The sequence below is a fragment of the Branchiostoma lanceolatum genome, chromosome 16 (genome assembly GCF_035083965.1).
Source record: "Branchiostoma lanceolatum isolate klBraLanc5 chromosome 16, klBraLanc5.hap2, whole genome shotgun sequence".
In the NCBI taxonomy this organism is placed as follows: domain Eukaryota; kingdom Metazoa; phylum Chordata; class Leptocardii; order Amphioxiformes; family Branchiostomatidae; genus Branchiostoma; species Branchiostoma lanceolatum.
Genome location: NC_089737.1, coordinates 13,397,782 through 13,420,017, shown reverse-complemented (window position 1 = coordinate 13,420,017; position 22,236 = coordinate 13,397,782). Strand labels below are relative to the sequence as shown.

Genomic DNA, 22,236 nt, shown 5'->3' with positions numbered 1-22,236 from the left:
TATTCCCGAGAATTTGCAGTACCACCTAAGATCGCTAGTCTTATAGTCGTCTGACGACCCATACTTGTCGTACTCGCTGATCGGTTGCCAAGGGTCTCTCTAACATGCAGCCATCCAAGCAGATGTCGACGTACATGTTTTACACGTGTTTTTCCATTGCATCATTACGCTAGGGTCACATTTCTAAACGGGGGCCTGGCCAGACAGTAGGACTGTTTGTGAAAACGAAAAGTGTTATAATATCAAAACAATGTATTACACAAGCGATACACAAATAAGTTATTAGCATTGATTTGTGCATATTTCTAGATATTCATTTTCAAATTTTGTTTCCTCAAACAGCCCGACCGGGCCCCGATTTGGAAATATACATATGACCGTAACATTATAATTAGTAGGCTGTACTTGTCGAGAGTTTGTGGCTTATTATGTGCTTATTGTTTAGCATATGTGGCCAGCCTTCGTAGACGACCCACAAGAAACCGAGTGCAATCCGACATGTTAAAAATCGCGAATGAAAAAGAAAGTTTTCCGGCAATGAGCTCAATCTTTTCTTACTAGGGAGAGGCAAAGAAAGAAAAAAACTGGACGACTTAAAACAAATTAAACAAAAAAAAAACTACATTTGAAAAAAATGCCACGCAAGAACATGTGTAAAACAGACCACACGCTACATCTGCTTGGAGATTAGGGCGTGGCTCAGTTCGAGCGTCCTCTCGGTTGTAATCACCTGTACGGACTATTCCATTCAAAATCATGGGGGAGGGACTATGGGTAAACCTATAGCAAGAGAGATGAAGCGTTGTGAAACCATTGTATACAATGAACATATTACCAACAAATCTTTAAACAGAAGAAAAGTATAAAAACACATTCTTAAAAGGTTAAATTCTTGAAACAAAGCCTGTCGCGGCGTTGTCTGGTCTAACTACTAACAAAAGATGACCTCGAGCTTTTGACGTCTGGGAAGTCAAAACGCCCAGTGGACCGAATCTGAGTTAACACACATTTAAAATGGGTCTTTGGGTACAGGACAGGCAGTGTTGTGGCAACGTAGGGGCAACCATACGTACAACTCGAGTCAACAAATTCAAATATTTAGTAACCTGGCGTTTCCACTAAACAAAAGCTTTAGTAGTCTGTGTTTTGCTAGTGGAACGTTTGCTTAGGTCTGTATGTATTTTAGCTCCTTGGCGTGACATGGGCGTAGACGTAAACTTCTGAAAAGAACACATTGAGTGCAGACAAACCTGAATGCCAGACAAAACAAGATATGGGGAGGGGGGTCCTGAGACCTACCCCGCTCTTTGGGTTGCGATGGTCAGTGTGCTGAAGGTTAAGACAATACACATGTGTAGTTGTTCATATTACAAATGTATTTTTTTCTTTCTTTTTCTACATGTACAGTTATTCCTGAATATAAGATTAAGTCGATTAACCGCGGTGACTGTAGAAATAACTTTCAATTCAAACAAAAGTCACCTATACTATAATCAGCATATTTTCCAAAATTTTTCAAAATTTAGTAAAGACGACAGGGGAATTGTTAAAAAAATTTACATATTTTGAAAAAAGGTATTCTGTTTCTTCTATTTCAGCAAGTCATTGTCTACGTACCAACGATAATTAGATTATATTTGACGAGATGTTAAAGAACTGAAGTCTGAAAACTTTGGCGATGCATTCAACGGTGAGTGTAAAGGGGTAGTCTCTACCAGACTACGCCGGCTATAGGGAAAATATTTGCCAGGGCTTCACTTGCAGGCTGCTAGGATTGCAGATTTGACCCTCTCTCCGTAGCCAACTTCCTTAGCATACTATTCATCTATTCGGCCAATTTCTACTATTTTCCCAGCAATCCGCGGGGCCTGGTAGAGGCTAGGAAGGAGGGCTGTTGAGATTGGTAGGGTGGCACCGTTGGGAGGGCGGCGATACGCTTGAACGCACGGATACTAGGCCAGCATCTTAAAGTCTCCTTTCTTTGCACGCCGTACTGTCAGCCCGTCATGGCATTGGGTTTCTTTGCCTGCCTTCATATGGAACGACACTCAGTTCCTACAGAAGTCACCCGTGATAAACAAACCGTGGCCATGGCAACGGCAGGTCCCCGCCCTCCTCACAATCCACAATAGTGCACAGCAACGTTCTCATTGAAAAGAATAAGCCAGTATTGGTATCAAATGAATGCCACGAATGATACACACAATATCTGACCTACAAGCTGAAACAAAGTCAGTGACATCCATGCCGAAGAATGCAGTTACCAAGGCGGTGTCTCTGTTGACGCCTTTTGAAAGCACCTTGCATGCAAACACAATCCTCTTTGTGAGACAAAGGTAAATAAAGGGGTGAGGTGTGGTGTATATTACGCTGACACCTATTGAAAACGCCTGACCCAGTGTTGTAAGACTACATTAGGATCTCACCTCCAGTACAAGCAGGTCACGTCGGAGCTAGCAGCGAACGACTTTCTCCTATCTGACCCCAGACCGGTAAGAACGTCTCCATTTCCCTCGCCATGTTCACATCAGATTTTATATCTTTACGTATGAAAGTATTTTCGGAGAAGTTTTAGAGGGTTTAAGGAAATTCGAAATATTTTGGATCTAGAGTGCTATCCTTGTGTGAATAGGTAACGTTACGTCAAAGCAAGTCACAAAAGACTTTCTCATTTTTGTACTCCGGATCAGGTAAAAATCGCTACATTTCCTTCAACATCCTCGCATCTTAGCGGTAAATTTTACATCTCTACGTTAGGAAGTATGTTTTAGAGCAGTTTTGGGGGTTTTAAGGGGAAGATTTGGGATTTAGAGTGCTGCCGTTGTCTGTGGAATGTTTTCTAGAGCGTGTCGTTTCGTCTTCTCCATTTTTGAGGGATCGCGAGTGTGCGCTGGTGAACCTTTAAACTAAAGCGCGGCGTTAACAAAAATACGAATTTGATTACTTCCCCTCTATGCTTCCTTTAAAAATAGAGTTTTGAAGTTCAGATGTTTTCGTCTGGTTTACGGAAAGGCGCGATCGCTGCTTATCCCGTTTTAACCGTTGAGAAACAGACCACACCCAAAGGAGACCGAATGAAACTTGAGTACCACAGAATGGCGCCATTTCCTCCTGTCCAAACAGAGGTTTTGCTCTCCGGACTGGTTTTTGATCAGATTTTAGGCGTTTTTGTCGGGCTTTCTACTAGTATGTTGTCCCGTTGTCTTTTTGACTTCATGTAGCAAATAAAGAAAACGGGACAAAATAGACAAAAACGCCTAAAATCACGCCAAAAAACAGCCAGAGTCGAACCTCTGTTTGGAGAGTATTATTTCTAATCCCTGGACAGAAAAGTTTCTCAGCAACTGTTCATTCGCACGTTAATTAGTCTGTTATGTTGCGCGTTTAAAATCATAACTGATTGACCATGAAATATGTCTAATCAGACTAATGTGTCAAACTCTTGCCGAATACACAGAGCGTCCCATTCTACATTTAAAGCATTTTAAACAGTAAAACTGACAGTATACAACATAAAAAGGTGTAATCTAAAAACTTTTGGCGGTTTGTAAGGATGTATATTTTAAAAAAACAAACACAATTTTTGTCTGTTTTGTTACAATTTTGACCTTTTATCTGTAATTAGACTGAAGAGATCCCATACTCAAGATAATCCTTAAAGCTTTTTCAAGGTCTACTTAGATACTTTAATCTCAGTCCTTTGTGAAGACTAGAACTTCCAAATGTCTTGTATTTGTCTTTTTGGACTATCGCTTGAACAGGTCTCTGAGCCACGATGACTAAGCGACATGACGTTAGTCCGAACAAAAGTTGCTATACAGTCATCTAAATAAACAAACAAATAAACAGACCAAAAAACTACTGTTTGACAAAAAGCAAGACCTGTCAGTCTTTCCAGAAGTCTAATTTCAAAAGACTTGAACAGAAATTGAAATGCCTTTAGTTGGACTAGTATGATTACATGAATAGGCGGATAGATAAGATACAATAAAAAAGTAGGGTTTGTCTAGCGACCGTTACATAAGAGACCGCATCATTTTGAAAGAGCCCAACTCTCGCGAGATGAACGAATCAACGCGAGAGTTCTTAACGCCATTTGAATCGAGCACATCACCGGAACGTACTGCGCCTGCGCGAAAGGCTTGTATGTAATATGTGCATAGGGATTCAGAAAAACGTACCATATAAGGTCGAGTTCGCATATATAAGGATACTATCCCGTCTATAGTTTCCAAATGTTGTGCCGAAAAAGATATCTTATGCAACAGGAAAAATTATGATGCAACGTTTACCAAACATACAACAGAAACCTTAGTGCTTTCGAATCGTCATGTTACAGGATTGTATGACTAAACCATGTCAGTGTTAAAGATGGCGGGAAGATAAGAAGAATAGGTTGGGCAGTCTTCACTTTTGTGCAAGTCTTTTCATTATGTATACTTTTATCATTGAGTATTGAGCATACATTGATAAGCATATCCTTTGCGCCTGTTTTCACAGAATAACCACAACAAGAAAGATGAGGACCTTCCTGGTAGCCATTCTTCTGCTTGCACTTGCATACCGTAAGTCATTTTAATTTTTTCTTCTTCTTTGTGCTGAAGTGTTGATAATCTTTAACATGCGCTTATAACAAAATCTTTTGTCTAGCAAGTTATAAGTGAAAATATAGAGACAGTTAACAGATTGTGTTTGCTCCTTGTAATTGTAAATGGCAAAATTATGAATTCTCTTTCTTTCTTCCTTTTTTCTTTTTTTCCTTTCCTTCCTTCCTTTTCTTTCTTTCTTTCCCTTTTTATTTCTTTCTCTCCTTTTTTTCTCTCCTTTCCTTTGCTTTTCTCTGCTTTCTTTCCCTTTTTTTCTTTCCCAATTTAATTCTCTGCCATCCATTTCTTTAATACTTCTTCTACTTTTTCTGATTTTGGACGCAGGTTAATCTCGTGACATACATAATCATCGTGGTTACCCCCAAGATAACCCCGCGAGGGGCAAAGTAGGGGGGGAGGTCCCAGGCTAAGGCGGGCAGGCCTCCAGCCTGGCACGGTGTGACTCAACGGTGGGAGCCGTAACAACCGTGCCAGGCAGGGCGTACCACTCGGGGATGGTTCGGGGGAAGAACGAATGTTTGTATGTGTCTGTCTGTCTGTCTGTCTGTCTGTCCGGGAGTTGAGAGTTTGAAATTTAAGATGGTGACTACCCCGGGTGTGCCCCTAAGCTGGTTTGAGAAGACTGTCTGCGTTTATATTGATATGATTATTAACGAGTTTGTATACATACATTAAAGTATTTTTCCAACTTTGTGGGCTGGGTTCATACGCGCTAAATTCCTGCGTATATTTATGTATACAGAAACCGCTGCCCAGACAACAGCAGCAGCTGCTACAACCGCTGCCGCTGCTACAACCGCTGCCGCTGCAACCACGGCCGCCGCTGCAACCACCGCCAGCTCGGGGGGCAACATCGTCACCGTCGCCGTCGAGATGCTGCTCATGCCCCTCCTGATGGCAGTACTGGTGTACTTCCGCTAGGCGGCGTCGCAACGGCGACCAGCTGAAGCGCTCGAGGCTGCCTGCTTCGAATGGATGGCGTGATTTTTTTTTTATTGTGCAGATGAATGTAAACAGTGATTGCAATGTTTGTTAAACGTTTCGGAATGATTCAAATGTGGGTACAGTACGGAATGTTCCATTTTAGGAATGTTCTAAGTATACAATATACCAATGACTCCAAGTTTTAGCAAAATGTACTGGGAACGAGAATGCTTTAGTGTATTTCCCGCGCTTTTCACGACCGTTATGTAAAACCGTTACGTTCTATTTTTTTTCAAATCTTGCCCCCGAGATGCCGGATTTTGTTCTTTATTCATTCGGCTATGACAGGGCTCTTACAAAAGACTTCAAACCATGACCAACTTTTCAAACTTGTACATTTTATTTATCTTCTCTGTCTATACAATATGGCTAAGGATAGCATTTTTTGACATTTTTGACTGTTAGCTGCACTTGGCGAGAGCTTGGATGACGTATGTTTATCAGCTGTTACCCCTTAATCTAATACGAGACGTTCCTAATCCGGATTTAGTGCATTGAATAAAAATGGTATTTCTGATGTCATTTGTAATTCATGAAATCGTTTAAGTTCTGTCTGAATGTGTGTGTTTGTGTGTGTGTCCATGTGTGTGTTTGTGTGTGTGTGTGTGTATCTCTCTGTGTGTGTGTGTATCTGTGTGTGTGTGTGTGTGTGTATGTGTGTGTGTGTGTGTGTGTATCTGTGTGTGTGTGTGTGTATCTGTGTGTGTGTGTGTATCTGTCTGTGTGTGTGTGTATCTGTGTGTGTGTGTGTGTGTGTGTGTGTGTGTGTGTGTGTGTGTGTGTGTGTGTGTGTGTGTGTGTGAGTGCGTGTAAAATTGAGCGCAAGTGTTTGAGAGCAGGTGTGTGAGACTCGGAAATAGAGAGAGACGATGTGTATTTACGTGTATTACTCAGCAAATGCTTCTCTATAACTTCCAATCGTCAACAACAAACTCACAGATATTCCAACCATAACGTTTCATCACTTATTTAAGACATTTCTTAAAATGTAAAAATAAGACTAACGTTACAAAAACTTAACTTACTAAACCAAACGTAACATGCAGAAGATATATAATGCCGTTCAAAGCGAGTTGGGTGGCACGTCTTTTGAACTGTCACTGATACAGTGAGTCCATTCAAACCATCAACACATGCGTGACATCGGAAACGGTCCACTGTTTGTTTTTTCAAGGCTCACCTGACTTAAACGGGGGAACATTAGACTTTGTTTTGGCGGGAAAACACGGTTGCCAAGCTGCAACGTGGACCAATGAAAATACTGTTTGCCTGTGACGACGTTTTTTTCCCTTGCATGACAAAAGCCAATACATGTGGCGTCGCATGATCGAGCGGCTTAAGGTCAGTGGACATGCACGGGTGGCGATAAGTCACGTGGTTGATTACCAGATAGACGTTGTGTCCTTGAAAAAGGGCACTAGTAGACGAGTTTCCACAACCCGACCAGGTGTACAAATGAGTACCTGACTTCGGTTGGGGAGGTAAAAGGCAGTGGAAGAAGAGGGATGGGCTCCGCCTTCCAATACTGTGCCCTGGACATGTAGACACGGCGAATATCAACCCACTGCCCCTAACAGCATCCAAAAGGGCATGGGACTGTCTACCATTTATGAAGACAATGCGGGTGGGGAGGGCAAACTGTGTGATTGATTGACTCCTGCATTTCGTGTCAATTTACATTACGCTTACATTACGCTTACATTACGCATTACAGAAAAAGACAGAAAGAAGCAGAAAGGATGATATACTTAATCCCGTATTATAGAGTCTGAAATCATAATCCGCCCAACAAAGGATAGGACGTCCCTCGGATAGGACGTTAAATGGAGGTCCCTTGTTTGAGGAGAGCCACACCTCGTCCACGCTAAAGAACCCACCGCACTTATCGAAAAGAGTAGGGGTCCTTCCCGGTGTAAGTGGAGCAAACCTTACAGTCTGGGCCGGGTTGACATCTTGAAAAGGTGATAGCCACCTGTTATGACGTCAATCCTTCCACAAATGTGGTAAATCTGAATAGATAAAGGTAGCCTCTATCGGGCTCCAGACGTGGCTGGAAAGTATAGAAATCGGCCAAATAGAGGAGTTGGCAAATTGTATCTACCGGCTGGCCAACTCTATTTGGCCGATTTCTACTCTTTCCAGCCACGTCTGGAGCCCGGTAGAGGCTAAAACAAACGTAAGGTAATACAATGGCATGGCTGAGGACTTTTTGTGTCTTCTAAAATGCTATTTATAGTTAACTTTTGATCTCGTTTTCTTTCAGGTAGTACCTAATTGCAAGACGATGATTCATGCAAGGTTGTATGACGTCGCAATGACGTCATCAATAATGCCACGCCCATTTAGAAAAATGCTCCCCTTGGCTTTGACTTCGAAGTTGATAAATGATACTTCGCAGAAATGCATGACGTATAAATTATCTTAGCTAAGATTAAGGAAAAAATACTAAAGGTACATCTGATAAGCATGCAGTTTCTTTTTATTATGTTTTACTTCAATAGTGATATATTTGATGGTCCTTGTTACAAACAACATAGGCATGTTATAGTTAAGTTGTACATTGATATCAACTGTTATTCAATGATTGTGTACATTGGGATTTTCTGCTTATCAATATTTATACAGTAAATTGCAATACTTGAAAGATTCTTCCATATGGATACTTGCTATTATACTTGTCACTTCTTACATCCAGAAACTGTACATTGCAACAAATTCTAGCAATGGCAACACATACGGATGGCAACTTCTTTAAGTGCGGTCGTGTGGCGTGACGGTAAGGTGCTCGGCCCAGAACCCAGCGGTCCCGGGTTCGAATCCCCTGACGCCACCGATGTTGTGCCCTTGTGAAAGGCACTGTACACGACTTTCCTCACTCCACCCGGTGAAAAAAATGGATTTATTGTTCTTTCTCTGGGTGGAATTGTTAAAATAAGTTATGAAGCAACTCCACGTCGTTCTGGTTTGTCCAAAAGCGAAATAAACAACAAAAAAACTTTCAAGTTCTTGAATATGTAATTGCACACAAAAATTCATTTTCCGAATCAATATTGTAAGTCAAACCTAAAAAGCTTAGATTGTATTCCGTAGCAGTAAATGGTAGTCACTTGTTCCACCTATCACCTTTCTTAACTTGCATTGTCTTTTTCTGCACATTGTTTCATGCATGGTGCAATATATAAGCCATCGGGCTCGGACTTGCAAATAAACTTTCTTATAGTAAAACAGTTGCTTCAGTAACTATTTTGAACGAAACTTTCTTATAATTATCTACCAGTATGTCCTTTCCCCCTGTACAGATGCATACCCCAGCCTTGTCTAGCTTGTCCCATAAATCTATTTCCAACTGATAGTCGTGGTTGGGTGGAATTTGACGGCTCGTTTGTCAGACTTCAATTAACGTTACAATGAATTCATGATCTCATGTATGTCTTTTCCCCCTGTACAGATGCATAACCCCAGCTTTGTCTAGCTTATCCCATAGATCTATTTCTAACTGATAGTCGTGGTTGGGTGGAAACTTCACGGCCTGTTTGTCCGGCTCGTAATAGTGGTTGTTGTACCGTCCGTGATCTGCAGTGATGAAACCGTAGGCGTCTGTGACGTCACAGGTGTGGAGGGCCGTAAGCAACATGGCGGCGCCCGTGGTCGGGCGGAACATGGTGCCTTTCAAGGCTCGGGTGGAGTTCAACCAGCTGGAGAGGTTAGAGAATGATAGATATGATTAGGTATTTCAATATCTTATTTATTTTGCAATAATTTATCTATAATCTGTGTTGCCGTGCCTCCCCCCCCCCCAATTTCCCCCCTCAAAATTGATTAATTGAGAGCGTGACATTAAGCGGTTACACCCCTATGTCCCAACACTTCTATGTGTCGACACTTCTATATGTTCCTACAACTCTGTGCTCCCACACCCCTATATTCCTACACTTATATGTTTCGACCCACCCACCCCCCCTAACCCTAGCCTTCTTCGCAGACTTGGGGGGGGGGGCATGGGAACATAGAGGTGTTGGGACATGGGGGTGTAAAAACATTGGGGTGCCGGAATATAGTGGTACCCGGACCGTGTCCCACATCAAACTAAGTTCATGTTCATGTGCTGTATTGATTTAACAACAGGATGAAACTGTTTAGCAATACGGAAACAAAGTATCATTTGTTAAACGCTATGACCAACAAGAGCTTTAGATATCGATATCGCATCAAATACCCACTAGAGCTTCAGGTATCTCATAAAGTCCGGGTGCGTCATCCTGAACTTCGTACTGGCGGGCTTTTCCCCATATTGTGTGGGAGGACTGGGAGAGACACAAATATGTTATACAGTGATATGTTTTGTTATTTCATAGAAAATGAGTTAGCGTTATTCCGTGGATGATACATAAAACAGAACAAAACAAAACAATTCAATAGATAAGATAAAAAAAGACATTGATTATTTGTATTTACAGTCTAAGCAACATGGCAAATAAACAATAGCATTTAAGTTCACCTGTTTTGGTATATTCAACCAAAAGAATAACATTCTTTTCGTCTAATAACAAACTAAAACCAATGATCAACCCATTAAAAACACGCTACCACAGAAAACATGCTAAAATGGCCCAATTTTTCTGATGAAAACAATTCAAATATTTAACACCCCTTCTTTTAGAACATGTACTTTAAAGCCCACAAGGATTGGTCTATTGGTGACTCCTAATCTACCAATCACAAAGGCTGTTACATAAGATTTGAAACTTACGTTTTGCTCTTGTCTCTACCGGATTTCACCGGTTTCCAACTTATGGCGGCGTCGAAATACCGGTGTTCTCTTGCGTCGGCAATGACTGACACGTAGATGGTTTCCTTGGAGAGGGAAATGCAAATAGAAAGTGTTATAAAGCCCGATCTATATTGACCTGTTAAGGGCACACCAAACGATAAATAGTACCTGTGACTCTACTTGACTTTGATGAGAGTCGTTGATGATAATGACCAACGTGCCATCTCTGCCAGGTAAGTATTTGATAAATCCTTCTCCAAAACTTATAATAAACATTATGAAATCAATAAGAATGTGTATCAGAGCAATGCAAAGTGGTATACTAGCCTACCTCGTCTTGTGGTGGTTGAACAAAACCGTATTTTCGGTACTCCTTTTGTGCGTTCAGCATGGTGTTGATGTTGTGGAAATAGAACGAGGTTCTATTCCCGACATCCTTTTCGAAACCCTTCGTAATGGCGGCGTTGACTCTGAAACAACGCAAAGTTTCAATTAAATAAATAAGCACTTTCACACTTCCGAGTATGAATGCGCAGGGGGGGGGGGGGGGGGCATGTCAAAGGAAAAGGCTCCGAGACATAAACAAAACCCGAATGGACATTGTTATGCAAACCTAGACAATAATCGCGACGAAAACTGTTTACAAGCCAGGGGCATTCATATTTGACATTTTAACCACAATTCCAGTCGCTGCGCATGCGTTATCGGAAGTGTGACAGCGCTTGTACACGTTACCCTATGTGATGTGGCAGAAGGAGAAGGTGTCATTATCTCAGGAATCAAAACTTCAGACTTCAAACTTCAGAATAAAAAAAAAGACTTTCCCTCAAATGCTAATCTTTCATGTCAAATGTCACTAAACCATTTTGGACAAATTTTATACGACCAATCTGGAAAAAAATGTCTCAAATTTAGTTTCGGTTGTCTCTATCGACAATTGCATTTTTGTAAGCTACTACTGGTTATAGCAAATAGTACCGTCAATTTAGACCAGGTTTGACAATAACACAATTCTTTCAAAAACAAGACAATGGTGGCTAATGGCTCATGTCTGTATCAACCTTCTGTCAATTCATCTTTTTAAAAAAGCCTTTGTTATGTTTTTAGAAGACAGTAGTGTTCGTTTCTGTTTCTGATGAATCCTCATGGGTGCAATATAAGTAGTTGGCACCCTGGCTGTATAACTGTGGTTTTACTTGTTGTTACAGACATCGCTGAAGTCGGAAAATGTAAGATTTCCTGTAAGATTCCCTGTAAGATTAATAAATGTGCCTTGTTTCTTGATGTCCAATTCTACGCCACTACTGGACTGGACAATGATTTTGTTTTTTTTACCTGAAAACAAAGTCGTGCTTGTCAATCTCCTGCCCCAACCCCGACCCTCTCATGATGCCGCTGTTACCGACCACGGCACACGTGATGCACACGTCATGGACAGGCGACCAATCAGGGAACAGGTACCGGTGAGCAGGGGAGTCGAAGTGCTGCAAATTGCTGCTGATGGCTGCACAATGCAAATTAGACATTGGAAACCAGTATATCAGTACGGGTTTGAATAATATTTGAAATTAGAGGGCTTAAACTTATGTCACTTTTTCCCGACCAAAAGAGCTACCTATAAACCAACACAACGTGAGCGTGTCCAAAACACGAGATATCAAAACAGCAAGTTCCGCTGAAGTACCATAAAAAGCCGCTGGGGGCCCCAAAATCTTATCCTACTAACAGATTGAATATCAAGACAATATATCCACCCAGTCATTCTTGAATTGTCGTACTGACAGAGGGACAGACAGACAGACAAACAGACACACACACGCACACACACACTTACACACACACACACACACACACACACACACACACACACACACACACACACACACACACACACGAACGCTACCAAAACATAACCTTCTTGTTCTTAACCAGCAAAGCAGCCGTGACGTCACGCGTATTCACATGTATTTATCTATTCTTTTGTCTTCCATCGTGTCTAATGAAAATCCCTGGATTACTATCGAAGTAGTGCTTTCTGTACACATTTTTACAAGGTAATCTAATGATTGTGTGGCATGGTGACAACCGACTGTCAGTTATATGTGAGTTTATGAAAGCCTACCGTCGTAAGGGACGCTTTTCCAGCCGTAGCTCCTGTCGAACTGCTTGAGTCTGCTGTACTCCTCCGGGTTGATGTGCTCGTTCCACATCAGGACCGGCGCGTCCCGGATCAACTTCAGTCCGGGAGGCAACTTCTCAGGACTCTGCCGGAGTACGCTGGGGCATTTCTGGAGCAAAGACATCCGTAAATAGTTTCATCAGGTTTGTTAATCAATGTATCATACAGTCAACCTTGCCTCATCAATGACATACAGTCAAGTACGTACATATACTGGGCATTGATATACAGTCAAACCTTTTCTGGGGCACAAATATCCGTAAGTCTTTTCGTCAGGATTTAAATTCAATGTACCATACAGTCATATCTGTACAAGTGACCACCTCTATCTACATAAGGACCACCTCATCTATGACATACAGTCAAGTATGTACACATGTACTGGTCATTGATATACAGTCAAACCTGTACTAATGACCACCTCTACATAAGGACCACCTGGCCATTGATATATACAATCAGACCTGCACAAGTGACCACCTCTACATAAGGACCACCTGGCCATGGATATACAGTCAAACCGGTACTAGTGACCACACCTCCACATAAGGACCACACATAAGGAAATCTAGCCAACTTTTTTTACCCTTCTAGTTTTTCGCCCTCTCGCGCGATCGCATAAAATTTTGAGTTTGCAAATGATGTCATCCATAAATGTATTTCCTGTGACTCAATGGAACAGTTTACAGCAGTCGCAGTAATAGTAGCATTATACAGACGAGCGCACTTACCGATCTTGTGTAGGTGTCATCATGTAGGAACCATCCTTCGCTTCTATTGTCTGGTGGTATTGTAGGTTTCGAATGAGAGGCTATGGTTACTCTTTTCTTGAAATTCTGCTTCCGAAAAGTTGCTCCTCTGAAACATGCATAACATTCTTTGCGTGAATAGTTTCTTTGTGTTGATAAATCACAACAATAACAACGTTCTTTATACACAACTAAGTATCTATACCGTCTGTGACCTTCCTTAGTGCAATACTAAGAGGTTCCGCGAGGTGTTGCTGCTGCAGTGAAGAATGCGGTCCCAACCGTTTTTTTTTTATTATGCTAGGGTCACATTCCCTAACCGGGGCCCGACCGGGCTGTTTGCGGAAACGAAAAATCAAAGTGTATGTCAATAAATTTGCACAAGCTATGCTCTTAAATAACTTTTGGTAAGTTTTGTGTTTTTGTTGTCTTTTATATCATACTTTGCGTTTCCAAGGACTACCCGGCCTGGCCCCGGATTGGAAATGTGACCCTAGCATAAACGGGGGCCTGATAGAGGCTAGGAGGCTGTGTGATTAGTTAGAGTTGGTCTATCAAAGGCTGTAAGAAATATAAATTTCTCTCTACAATTCAGGTATCTGAAGTAGGCGAATTTACTTAACACATAACTGAAAAGAATTATCTTATCGCTATCATACAAAGGACAGTCTACAATAAAATTTACTTAGTCTTCTACATTACCAAGACTACAAAATTGGCAAATTCTTTGCTCTAGAGGATTGCTGTTATGTCTTCCTGATTCAATTCGCAATTTCTGGCAACTTGTTCTTAGTTTTTAATTATAAACACTGGCCTTACAGTGGTCCTACCTTAAGGAGGGCGTTGTTAGTACGTTGGATGGTCTCATATGGAAGGCAGACATCCACAGATAGACGACCACAGATAGAGTGCACAGTATAAGGAGGCATTTGAACCTATCCATGACTATCCTGGCACAGTGCCACAGGACCTAGCAGACAGGGATACAAGAGAAGATTATCATCATTAGGGCCCTGTCACACTTGCGTGCGTATATTCAAGTGCGCATGAGTTCCGCAGTAACATTTTTTGGGTTTAAATAAATTTTGCGGGGAGGAAGTTGTTTCCTAATTTCATTTGACGTAACGTCGAACAGTGTAGTTATCAGACCAAGAAATGACCTCTTCGGCTGGAAACTTACACTAAACAAAAAAATTGTTGATACGCAACTCATGCGGGCTAGTATATACACACAAGTGTGACAAGGGCTTTACCGAGAAGGTCATGTTTCTCGCAGCGTCATGAAACATGAAACATTTACATGTGTAAATATTTTACGCTGTCCGACTGTCAACATCATCACACAACTCAATGTGATTGCTTGTATTGATTGTCCTGTTGGTTACTAAAGTTCAATGGTATCTAAACATAGAAGAAGCAGAAGCGTTTCTGACACAAATAATTAGTGTCTTTCGTACAGTCAATTACAAACTACAAAATGAAAATACAATTCAAATATTAGAATTATATCAGTGATATCATGTTACAATCAGGTGCGGATTATCGACTGTGGTTTTTAGTATCTTGTCTAATATCAAAGCAATATTTCATGTACTGTGTGTATATTTTTCCATTGTGAGAGTTGTAACGTTTTCATTTCAAAATGTTTACAATAGCTTTGAGGTATGTTGTACCAAGGAGGTTGGTTGTACGAATGTCATGACCTTCATATGTTTTCTTTATCTTAAAAATCATAAGTAATTGAGAGATTTGGTCGTTAAATGTCATTGTTTTCAGATCTAAATCAATGGCAAAATATCATCGCAATCAATTCAGAGGTCCATCAGTTATTCCGTCAGACACGCACACACGCACACACACACACGCGAACAGAGTAAAAGCTACACCTCCCATTTTCATGGAGGTAGATACGCATAGTCGCGGTTTTGCTGTCTGCAATGTTGCATTTCATTCTGTATATACAGAAATATGCAGACAGAAAGATGTACTGAATATTAGAAATCGTTGTACTTAGTCAAGAACGCTGGAGAATGTACGGTAATTCTGTAACGAGGAAGAAAATACTTCAACGTTAACATGTAATCACTAAGCTTACCTTCAGTTGACAGTCGACTTATAGCACAAGCGTTCGAATTTTCACAAAAACAGTATCACCGATTCCTTTCAATGGAAACGGGACACCACTCAATTACTGGGGCGTTTCGCGCATGAAAGCCACAAGTTGGCCCCTGGCATTTTAGATAATCCAACCACCAAAAGGCGCCTGACCATGAAAAAAGGTTTTCGACAAGTTATTTTCCCCAAGATAATCCATTTTACTGATTGTGACCTTAGGACTAAGAGGATACGTGTAAGTAGGTGCAGGATCGAAAGTACAAACTAGTCCGATGAATTTGAAATTTTAACACATTGATACTCTGTATGTTTTTGTATCGTACACCTAACGAAACGAAAATGGCCAGATAAATAGCCATTTTTGTTCTTATGACGTTTTGTGACTAACAACTATCAACAAAGGGTTACAGATTTTCGAAAAAAAATTTCATCAGGTTGGTAGAACATAGGAGATTCTTTGTCCACAACCAGGTAATCTCACCTGCTGACGTTTCGGTGTCTGTCAGACACCTTCTTCAGAGCTTCTGACTAGAATACTGCTTTTCGCCGCTATAATTAGCCGACGTAGGTGGCGTTTTTGCGGCGAGAACACTTTTGGTTACAGATGTTGTTTTGACAGGTATGAAACAAGATGGCGGACACGACTTCACATGACACACGCCCATTGTCATGGCCACCATTATTACGGTCACGGCCACCTGGCTGTTTTCTATGCCTTTCCCCTTCATTTTAGCTGTTTTTTTTTCGATTTCTCGCCTGTTCTACCGTAATCAAACTTGATCAGAACGGCAATGCCTATCTATTTTGGCCGTATTAGAACACTAGAGTACCACCAAGAAGGTATGGTCTGTAGAACACCTGTAAAGTAATAGTGCTCGTGTGCTCAAAAGCCGCGTTTTGTTTACAAAAGCACCTCTCTCACGTAAGGGATAAGCTCTTGAAGTGGTTCGAGGAGTTACTTACCTCCCCAGAGTTAGTTGTTTCTTGAAATCGTTAAGTTCCAAGGTAAGACGGCGGTCACAACGGTTGAACAGCTTGTTTGCTGGTTGAACAGTTTGTTATCTGTGTGGTAATCTTAGACGCACACGTCCGAGTCACCTTACGAAAACGCCCTTTGTACGTGCTTTGAGTGCCAGTGCTACGAAGCGGAAACAGTATCAAAAAGATCGTATACGGTTTTTTTTAAATCGAATGGGTATGTAATTTAGAATGGAATATATGTTTTTCAAATCGAATATGTGAGCACTAATACGCTAGCTATATTATAAATGCATTTAAGTTCGCGTGTTTTTTTTTCGCGGTATGAAGAAAATGGATTGGTTGCGGTGGTTTTAAGTTCGCGTTTGAAACAATAGTAGTGCTACAGTCATAGGTGGGTAAAAAGTTTCGCGGTGGTTTTAAGTTCGCGCTGAAAGTTTACCGCTAAAACCGTGAACATAGAGCCACCGCGAACATTTCTGAATTTACAGTACATAGTCACAGTCTCTACAAGACTGAGTACACTGCCTGAAGCTACGGTACCATTTCCAAAGCGAGCCCGGCCGGGTTGCTTGTGAGAGCGAAAAATATGAAGACAACATAAGACACAAAACAAACAAAAAAATGTACTCCTAGCCATACGTTTATGAGTGTTAAACATCCAGGTAAGCAAATAGAGTGGTACAATTTAAACATTTCTACTGGACAAATTACGATAAAAATCGGATGTTTCGGGCGTCCATCCGACTACCCTTTTTCAACGAGGAGAATGAAGTTTACCTACGGATGCGTCAAGAATTAATGTTCCTAAGCTCTAAACAAACAACAGGTAACGGCTAAGAAATCTAAAATATGTTCTAGATAAACAAAAGGTAACGGATGAGATGTTCGTTCTACAATACAAGAAGATGAGTCAAAGAAGCATTAAATTACAAAAGCAGACCTGTATCAAATACCTTAAGTACGCTGTAAAGCATTGTCCCAAGTACTAGAAAGTTTAATCCGTAGGCCCCCTTTCCGGTTCAGCGACGGTCGATGGATCCGTTCATATACCGCTTCCTTGACACCACGTTCATGCTATCGCGATTCCCTATCTAAGATGTCCGTAGAGTCAAGATGGAAGGAATGTCCGTTATGTTTGTTGAGATGATGCCATATGGCAGAAGAAAATTCACTGTTGCTGGCTCTGCAATGTTGCTTTTATCTTGTCCTCAAAGGCTGGCTTATTTCCCCGATGTATGTGTCCTTACAATACGGGACCTCCAATTTTGCATATTCTGCTTGACCTACTTCAATGCAGTAGTAGTGGATGGTTTATTGAGCAAACATATAACAAATCGGCCTTGTATTAAAAGTGAATTGCGCCGAAACTTCCATTTTTTTTTACCTCATACAAAAAAGGTCGGAATAAATTATACGGTACTTCACGTAAGTTAAGAGTGTTGACCAACGTTTATATTGTACTAACAACGCACTTTTACACACACAATTTAAACGACAAACAACCTAATGACACAGCCATAAATACATGTAGCTTGACATTGCTAGACGAATGCGTATGAAGCGCCACCGCGCGACTGGTGGCATTATTGCACCCCGGAAAGTCGTCACAGTAAACGATGCAGTCCGTCCCTTCGATTGGCTCAGGCATTTCCCGGCATCCCCCGCCAACCTGGGTACGGGCACAGCCTCTCGTGAACTGGGTGGTTCTGTCGGCTGAGAAAAGAAGAAAGACAAGAAAAGAGAAAAAGCTTCTCAGTTATGAGTCGGTTCACTGTTAAAACTGAGCATGCGCAATGGATATCTAACCTTCTTGGACGTAAAAAGTTGAAACAGTGAGCGTGTCGGGTAAAAAAATATGTTGGTGCTGCAACTTGCCTACGATTTTCTCTTGTACAAAACAGTATCGGGATTTTCCGTCGGTGCACGGCGTAGCGTCGGCTGGGTTCGTGAAGTTTCGGCAACGGTCGACATCTTCCGACGAGGAAGGTAGAGAAGTGGCGAAGCACTGAAGACACTCAAGTCCTGTTCCTGTCATTACTACAAACATGCAGTTCAAATGATTATGTTAACATGATTATTAACATAGTTAGATAGATCAATTGATGAATATGACTTCTTACAATGAAGTCTATTGATCGTAAAAAATAATTGAATCGATAGATAGAAATTTTTAGTAACCACTATTGATTATGTATATACATGACGAGTCATTAAATAGTCAATTTGATTATGCTCATATGCATGTATTCCAACCTGAATGTTTGTATATAGATTTCTTATTGCGCCAGCACTACATTTTTGCTACTCTTTTTTTCTCATTCGTGCGCATGCGTTTTTATCGGTTTGGGGAGTATGCCATCTTTAAAATTATAATGCCGTTTTGGCCTTTATCTGTCAAACGTTATTGCAAAGCAATACGTAATACCGAAGAGAACTAGCAACTTTTAGAAACCTTCCTGAACCCGAAAACAAATCTCAGTCGTGCGCTCACCTAACGTTGTCATGGCGACGGCTATGACGTAAACGTGCCCAATGTGTACCTGGGAAAGTTTAAACACAGACGACAATAGTCGGCGATTTTCGCACGTGTAAATCATTAGCTTTGCGAGAACATGAAACGAGAAAGAACCCAGGATTACTAAGGACAGAGGTCATGTTTATCTTAAGAGATCAAAGCACGAATGCGATCTGCGTGGCGATCATATACATATCATGCATACCATTATCATTAAATGGTAGTTCAAATGATAAATACATATGCCGTATATCAAAGGTAACGCTAATTTGTATTAAGAAAACACAGGGCTAAGCGTATACTTGCGGGTGGAAATATACTAGTCGCACTGGACTTGATTTCTTACTACTATATATCGAACGCACGTTTACACATAGGGAAGGTCACACCATTTTTTTTGTAGTTCTACGTTGTATATAAGTCACAAATAGATCATATCCAAATTTTACCCAGTAACCTGCATACAATACTGGCGCTTAATTTTGTGAACAAATTAGGACGAATCAACTAGTGTATAGCTAGCAAATTCTTTTTCTGACCAGCCAAACTGTATACGTACCATTATTTCGGCATCGATGTCAGCTGCGTCGAAAGGTCCTAACGAAAAACAGCCGAGATCGGAAAATCCACCTGTTGCATCGTCATAAAAAGGAGCTTATTGAGGCGATTCCATTCTCAAGCAGGGATGACACCACACTCAGTGTTCCTAAATTGCTCTGTTTTTATTACGAAATACATTGATTTCAATACGATCTATTTACTGAATACACTTGTATTACCATATTAGCATTTAGGATTGTACCATTATAGCAATGACTTCATACGAAGATAGTTGTTACATCCCGTACACCCCCTGCAGCATACGTTGATGGTTTGCCCCGCCTTTCACAGTAGCGTATAATAGCACACAGAGACTCTACAGTGCTCTAAGCGTACTTGGCAAACACAACAGATGTAAATAATTAATCACTACTTCCACACAGGGTTTTGTGTGAGTCTCTCCACTCACAGTCACAGATCTGTTGTTACTCAACATTAACAAGAGACCTTTTTCATAGCTATTAACTAGCCTCCACCAGGTCTTGGGGGTATTAAGGGATCGTAAAATTCGGCAAAAATAGGAAAAGTTGGTCAGGAAAGTCGGTCTACGGGAAAGTTTAAAAACATTTCTCGCCTGCAAATGAAACCCGTAAAAGCCAGCTAAAAGTAGCCCGTGACCTGTCCGACTGGTACCTATTTTCCAATTCCATAAAAGAGAGGATGGGGATAGAGATACAAATACAATTCAGCTTTAAAGGTCGGTAGTTTTTTCAATATTTCCTTACCCAAATGGTACTTAGGCCCAGTTAAAAGTTTAAACCATTACAAACGCGTTTGGTGTATAGAGTGGTACCATGTCCTGGGCCACACAGCGAGGGGCTAGCACTACAGCGAGGGGCTAGTCCACTGGTAGTGGAGTGTGTTCAAAGTCCATGCTCTTTCTCTTAAATTGATGAATGCTAAGTAGATAAAGTTGTATGTACAAATCTAAGTATATCCTTAAAACAATATTATTATAAATAATCATTTCTCATGGTATTATTAACATGACCATTGCAAGAAGACAGACTACCAGGATCGCAGACGAACGCAAAGAAGATGCCCCGTCCCCGGGATCGTCCGTGTTGCAGCCGTCAGTCAGACAGTATGACGTACACACGATGACCTTGTCGACGTTCTTGTAACATCCGGGTTCTATCCCGACCGTGGCGCAACCACGAGTGAAACCAGTCATTTCTTTGTCTTGAAATGAGAAAAAAGAGAGAGAGAAATACTGTAAATGCAGAAATGTTTTCGGTGGTTTTATGCTCGCGGTTGTCGCGGCGACCGTTTCCCGCACCGGCACCGCAAACATATTTGTCGAATACTGTAGCAGTATGTGACTATAGCGCTGCCGCAAACTTAAAACCACCGCGAACACTCCTTTTTCGCCTTAGCGCGAAATAAAAACCACGCGAACTTAAATGCATTTACAGTACATGGAAATGTTAACATGGAGATCTTTCATCGCATCCCCTCTCTCCAGTCATGTAATTTCACAATACCGTTCTCTTATCATTAAAATGAGTGTTTTGACAGAAAGACGTTGAACAGCAAAATTCACAATCTCTCTCTCTCTCTCTCTCTCTCTCTCTCTCTCTCTCTCCCTATATATATTAAGGGGAGAGAGAGAGAAAGAGCTTTCTTGTGAATTGTGCTGTTCAACGTCCTAATTTCTGTCAAAACACTCCTTTCAACGATAAGAGAACAGTATCGTGAAATTACATGACTGTAGTTCAGATGGTAATCGCTAGATGTCTCTCTACTGTTCCTATCATGAGGTCTTGTACAACTACAAACCGTTAAAGCTAGATGTAGGGAAACGACGAAGTACAAAATATATGCATCATATATGGTTTACGGAACAGCAAGATATAAACATTTCCTAAAGTACATGTTTCTATAACTATTTGCACAGTGCAAAGACTATCCCTAGCCCTGCTGAAATACAATTGCATTTACCTAATATAGGATCATATGTGCTAATTTTGGGTGGGGAGAAGGTGCATAGTTTCGAGCGTTTGACCATCTTACTTGTAGCAATGATCCATTTCGTGGAGTAGCAGACATTTTTATAGCTTGGGCAGTCCACTGCAGTGGTGTTGTCCATACATGCCTGACTCTCCCCAAAGTTACCACTACACAGGACACACTTAATGCCAGATGTAACTGCAGAAAAAGAAAACAACATTACAATTTTAAGAAAAGTCTGATCCACTAAAATCATACTTATATGTTGTTGTACTTATAACACGTACAATTTATAGGTTATCAATATAATTTTGTGATTGAGTTCTCAGCTTTATGTACTTACCACATGTGATAATGATGATAACTTTCGTCAATCTATGTACTCGTACTCTAGCTTAGTGATGTGCCCTATTTTAGCATGCATACACACCACACACACGCGCGCACAGACACACACAGACACATGCACACACACACACACACACGCACACACACAGACACATGCACACACACACAGACACACACAGACACATACATACACATACACGCACAGACATACACGCACACACACATTCACACACAAACAAACAGACAAATTCCTTACCTTTAAGATAACTACATAAGACAGCAACACACAGTAAACATCTCGAGACCATCTCTGGTTACCCGATGTTATAGATGACCTAAGACATAAGAACGACACAAATATCATACCACATAACACACAACATTATATCTTTATTACATATTATACGCATATTTATATATATGAATATACACCACGC

At 41.0% G+C, this 22,236-nt stretch overlaps 1 protein-coding gene and 1 long non-coding RNA gene across 2 annotated transcripts; one reads left to right on the top strand and one right to left on the bottom strand.

Moving 5' to 3' along the window:
- The first annotated feature begins 2,362 nt into the window (after positions 1-2,362).
- On the top strand, positions 2,363-6,108 carry LOC136421872 (uncharacterized). Its single transcript, XR_010753530.1, has 3 exons — positions 2,363-2,492; positions 4,501-4,565; positions 5,350-6,108. It is a non-coding gene; the product is annotated as an uncharacterized lncRNA (long non-coding RNA).
- A 2,904-nt stretch (positions 6,109-9,012) lies between these two features.
- On the bottom strand, positions 9,013-14,555 carry LOC136421484 (alpha-N-acetylgalactosaminide alpha-2,6-sialyltransferase 2-like). Its single transcript, XM_066408811.1, has 9 exons — positions 14,544-14,555; positions 14,121-14,260; positions 13,273-13,399; positions 12,485-12,650; positions 11,698-11,866; positions 10,694-10,832; positions 10,342-10,445; positions 9,812-9,895; positions 9,013-9,286 (listed from the first exon to the last, which is right to left on the bottom strand). The coding sequence occupies exons 1-9, from the start codon at positions 14,553-14,555 to the stop codon at positions 9,013-9,015; spliced, it is 1,215 nt and encodes a 404-aa protein (XP_066264908.1).
- Between the last annotated feature and the right edge of the window lie 7,681 nt (positions 14,556-22,236).

What these genes read in the sequence shown, in the direction of transcription:
- LOC136421484 (XM_066408811.1), bottom strand. An exon ending in GGTAGAGACAAGAGCAAAAC is followed by an intron (nt 9,896 to 10,341) that starts GTAAGTTTCAAA and finishes TGTCTCTCCCAG; the next exon opens with TCCTCCCACACAATATGGGG. An exon ending in ATGAGATACCTGAAGCTCTA is followed by an intron (nt 9,287 to 9,811) that starts GTGGGTATTTGA and finishes TAACCTCTCCAG; the next exon opens with CTGGTTGAACTCCACCCGAG.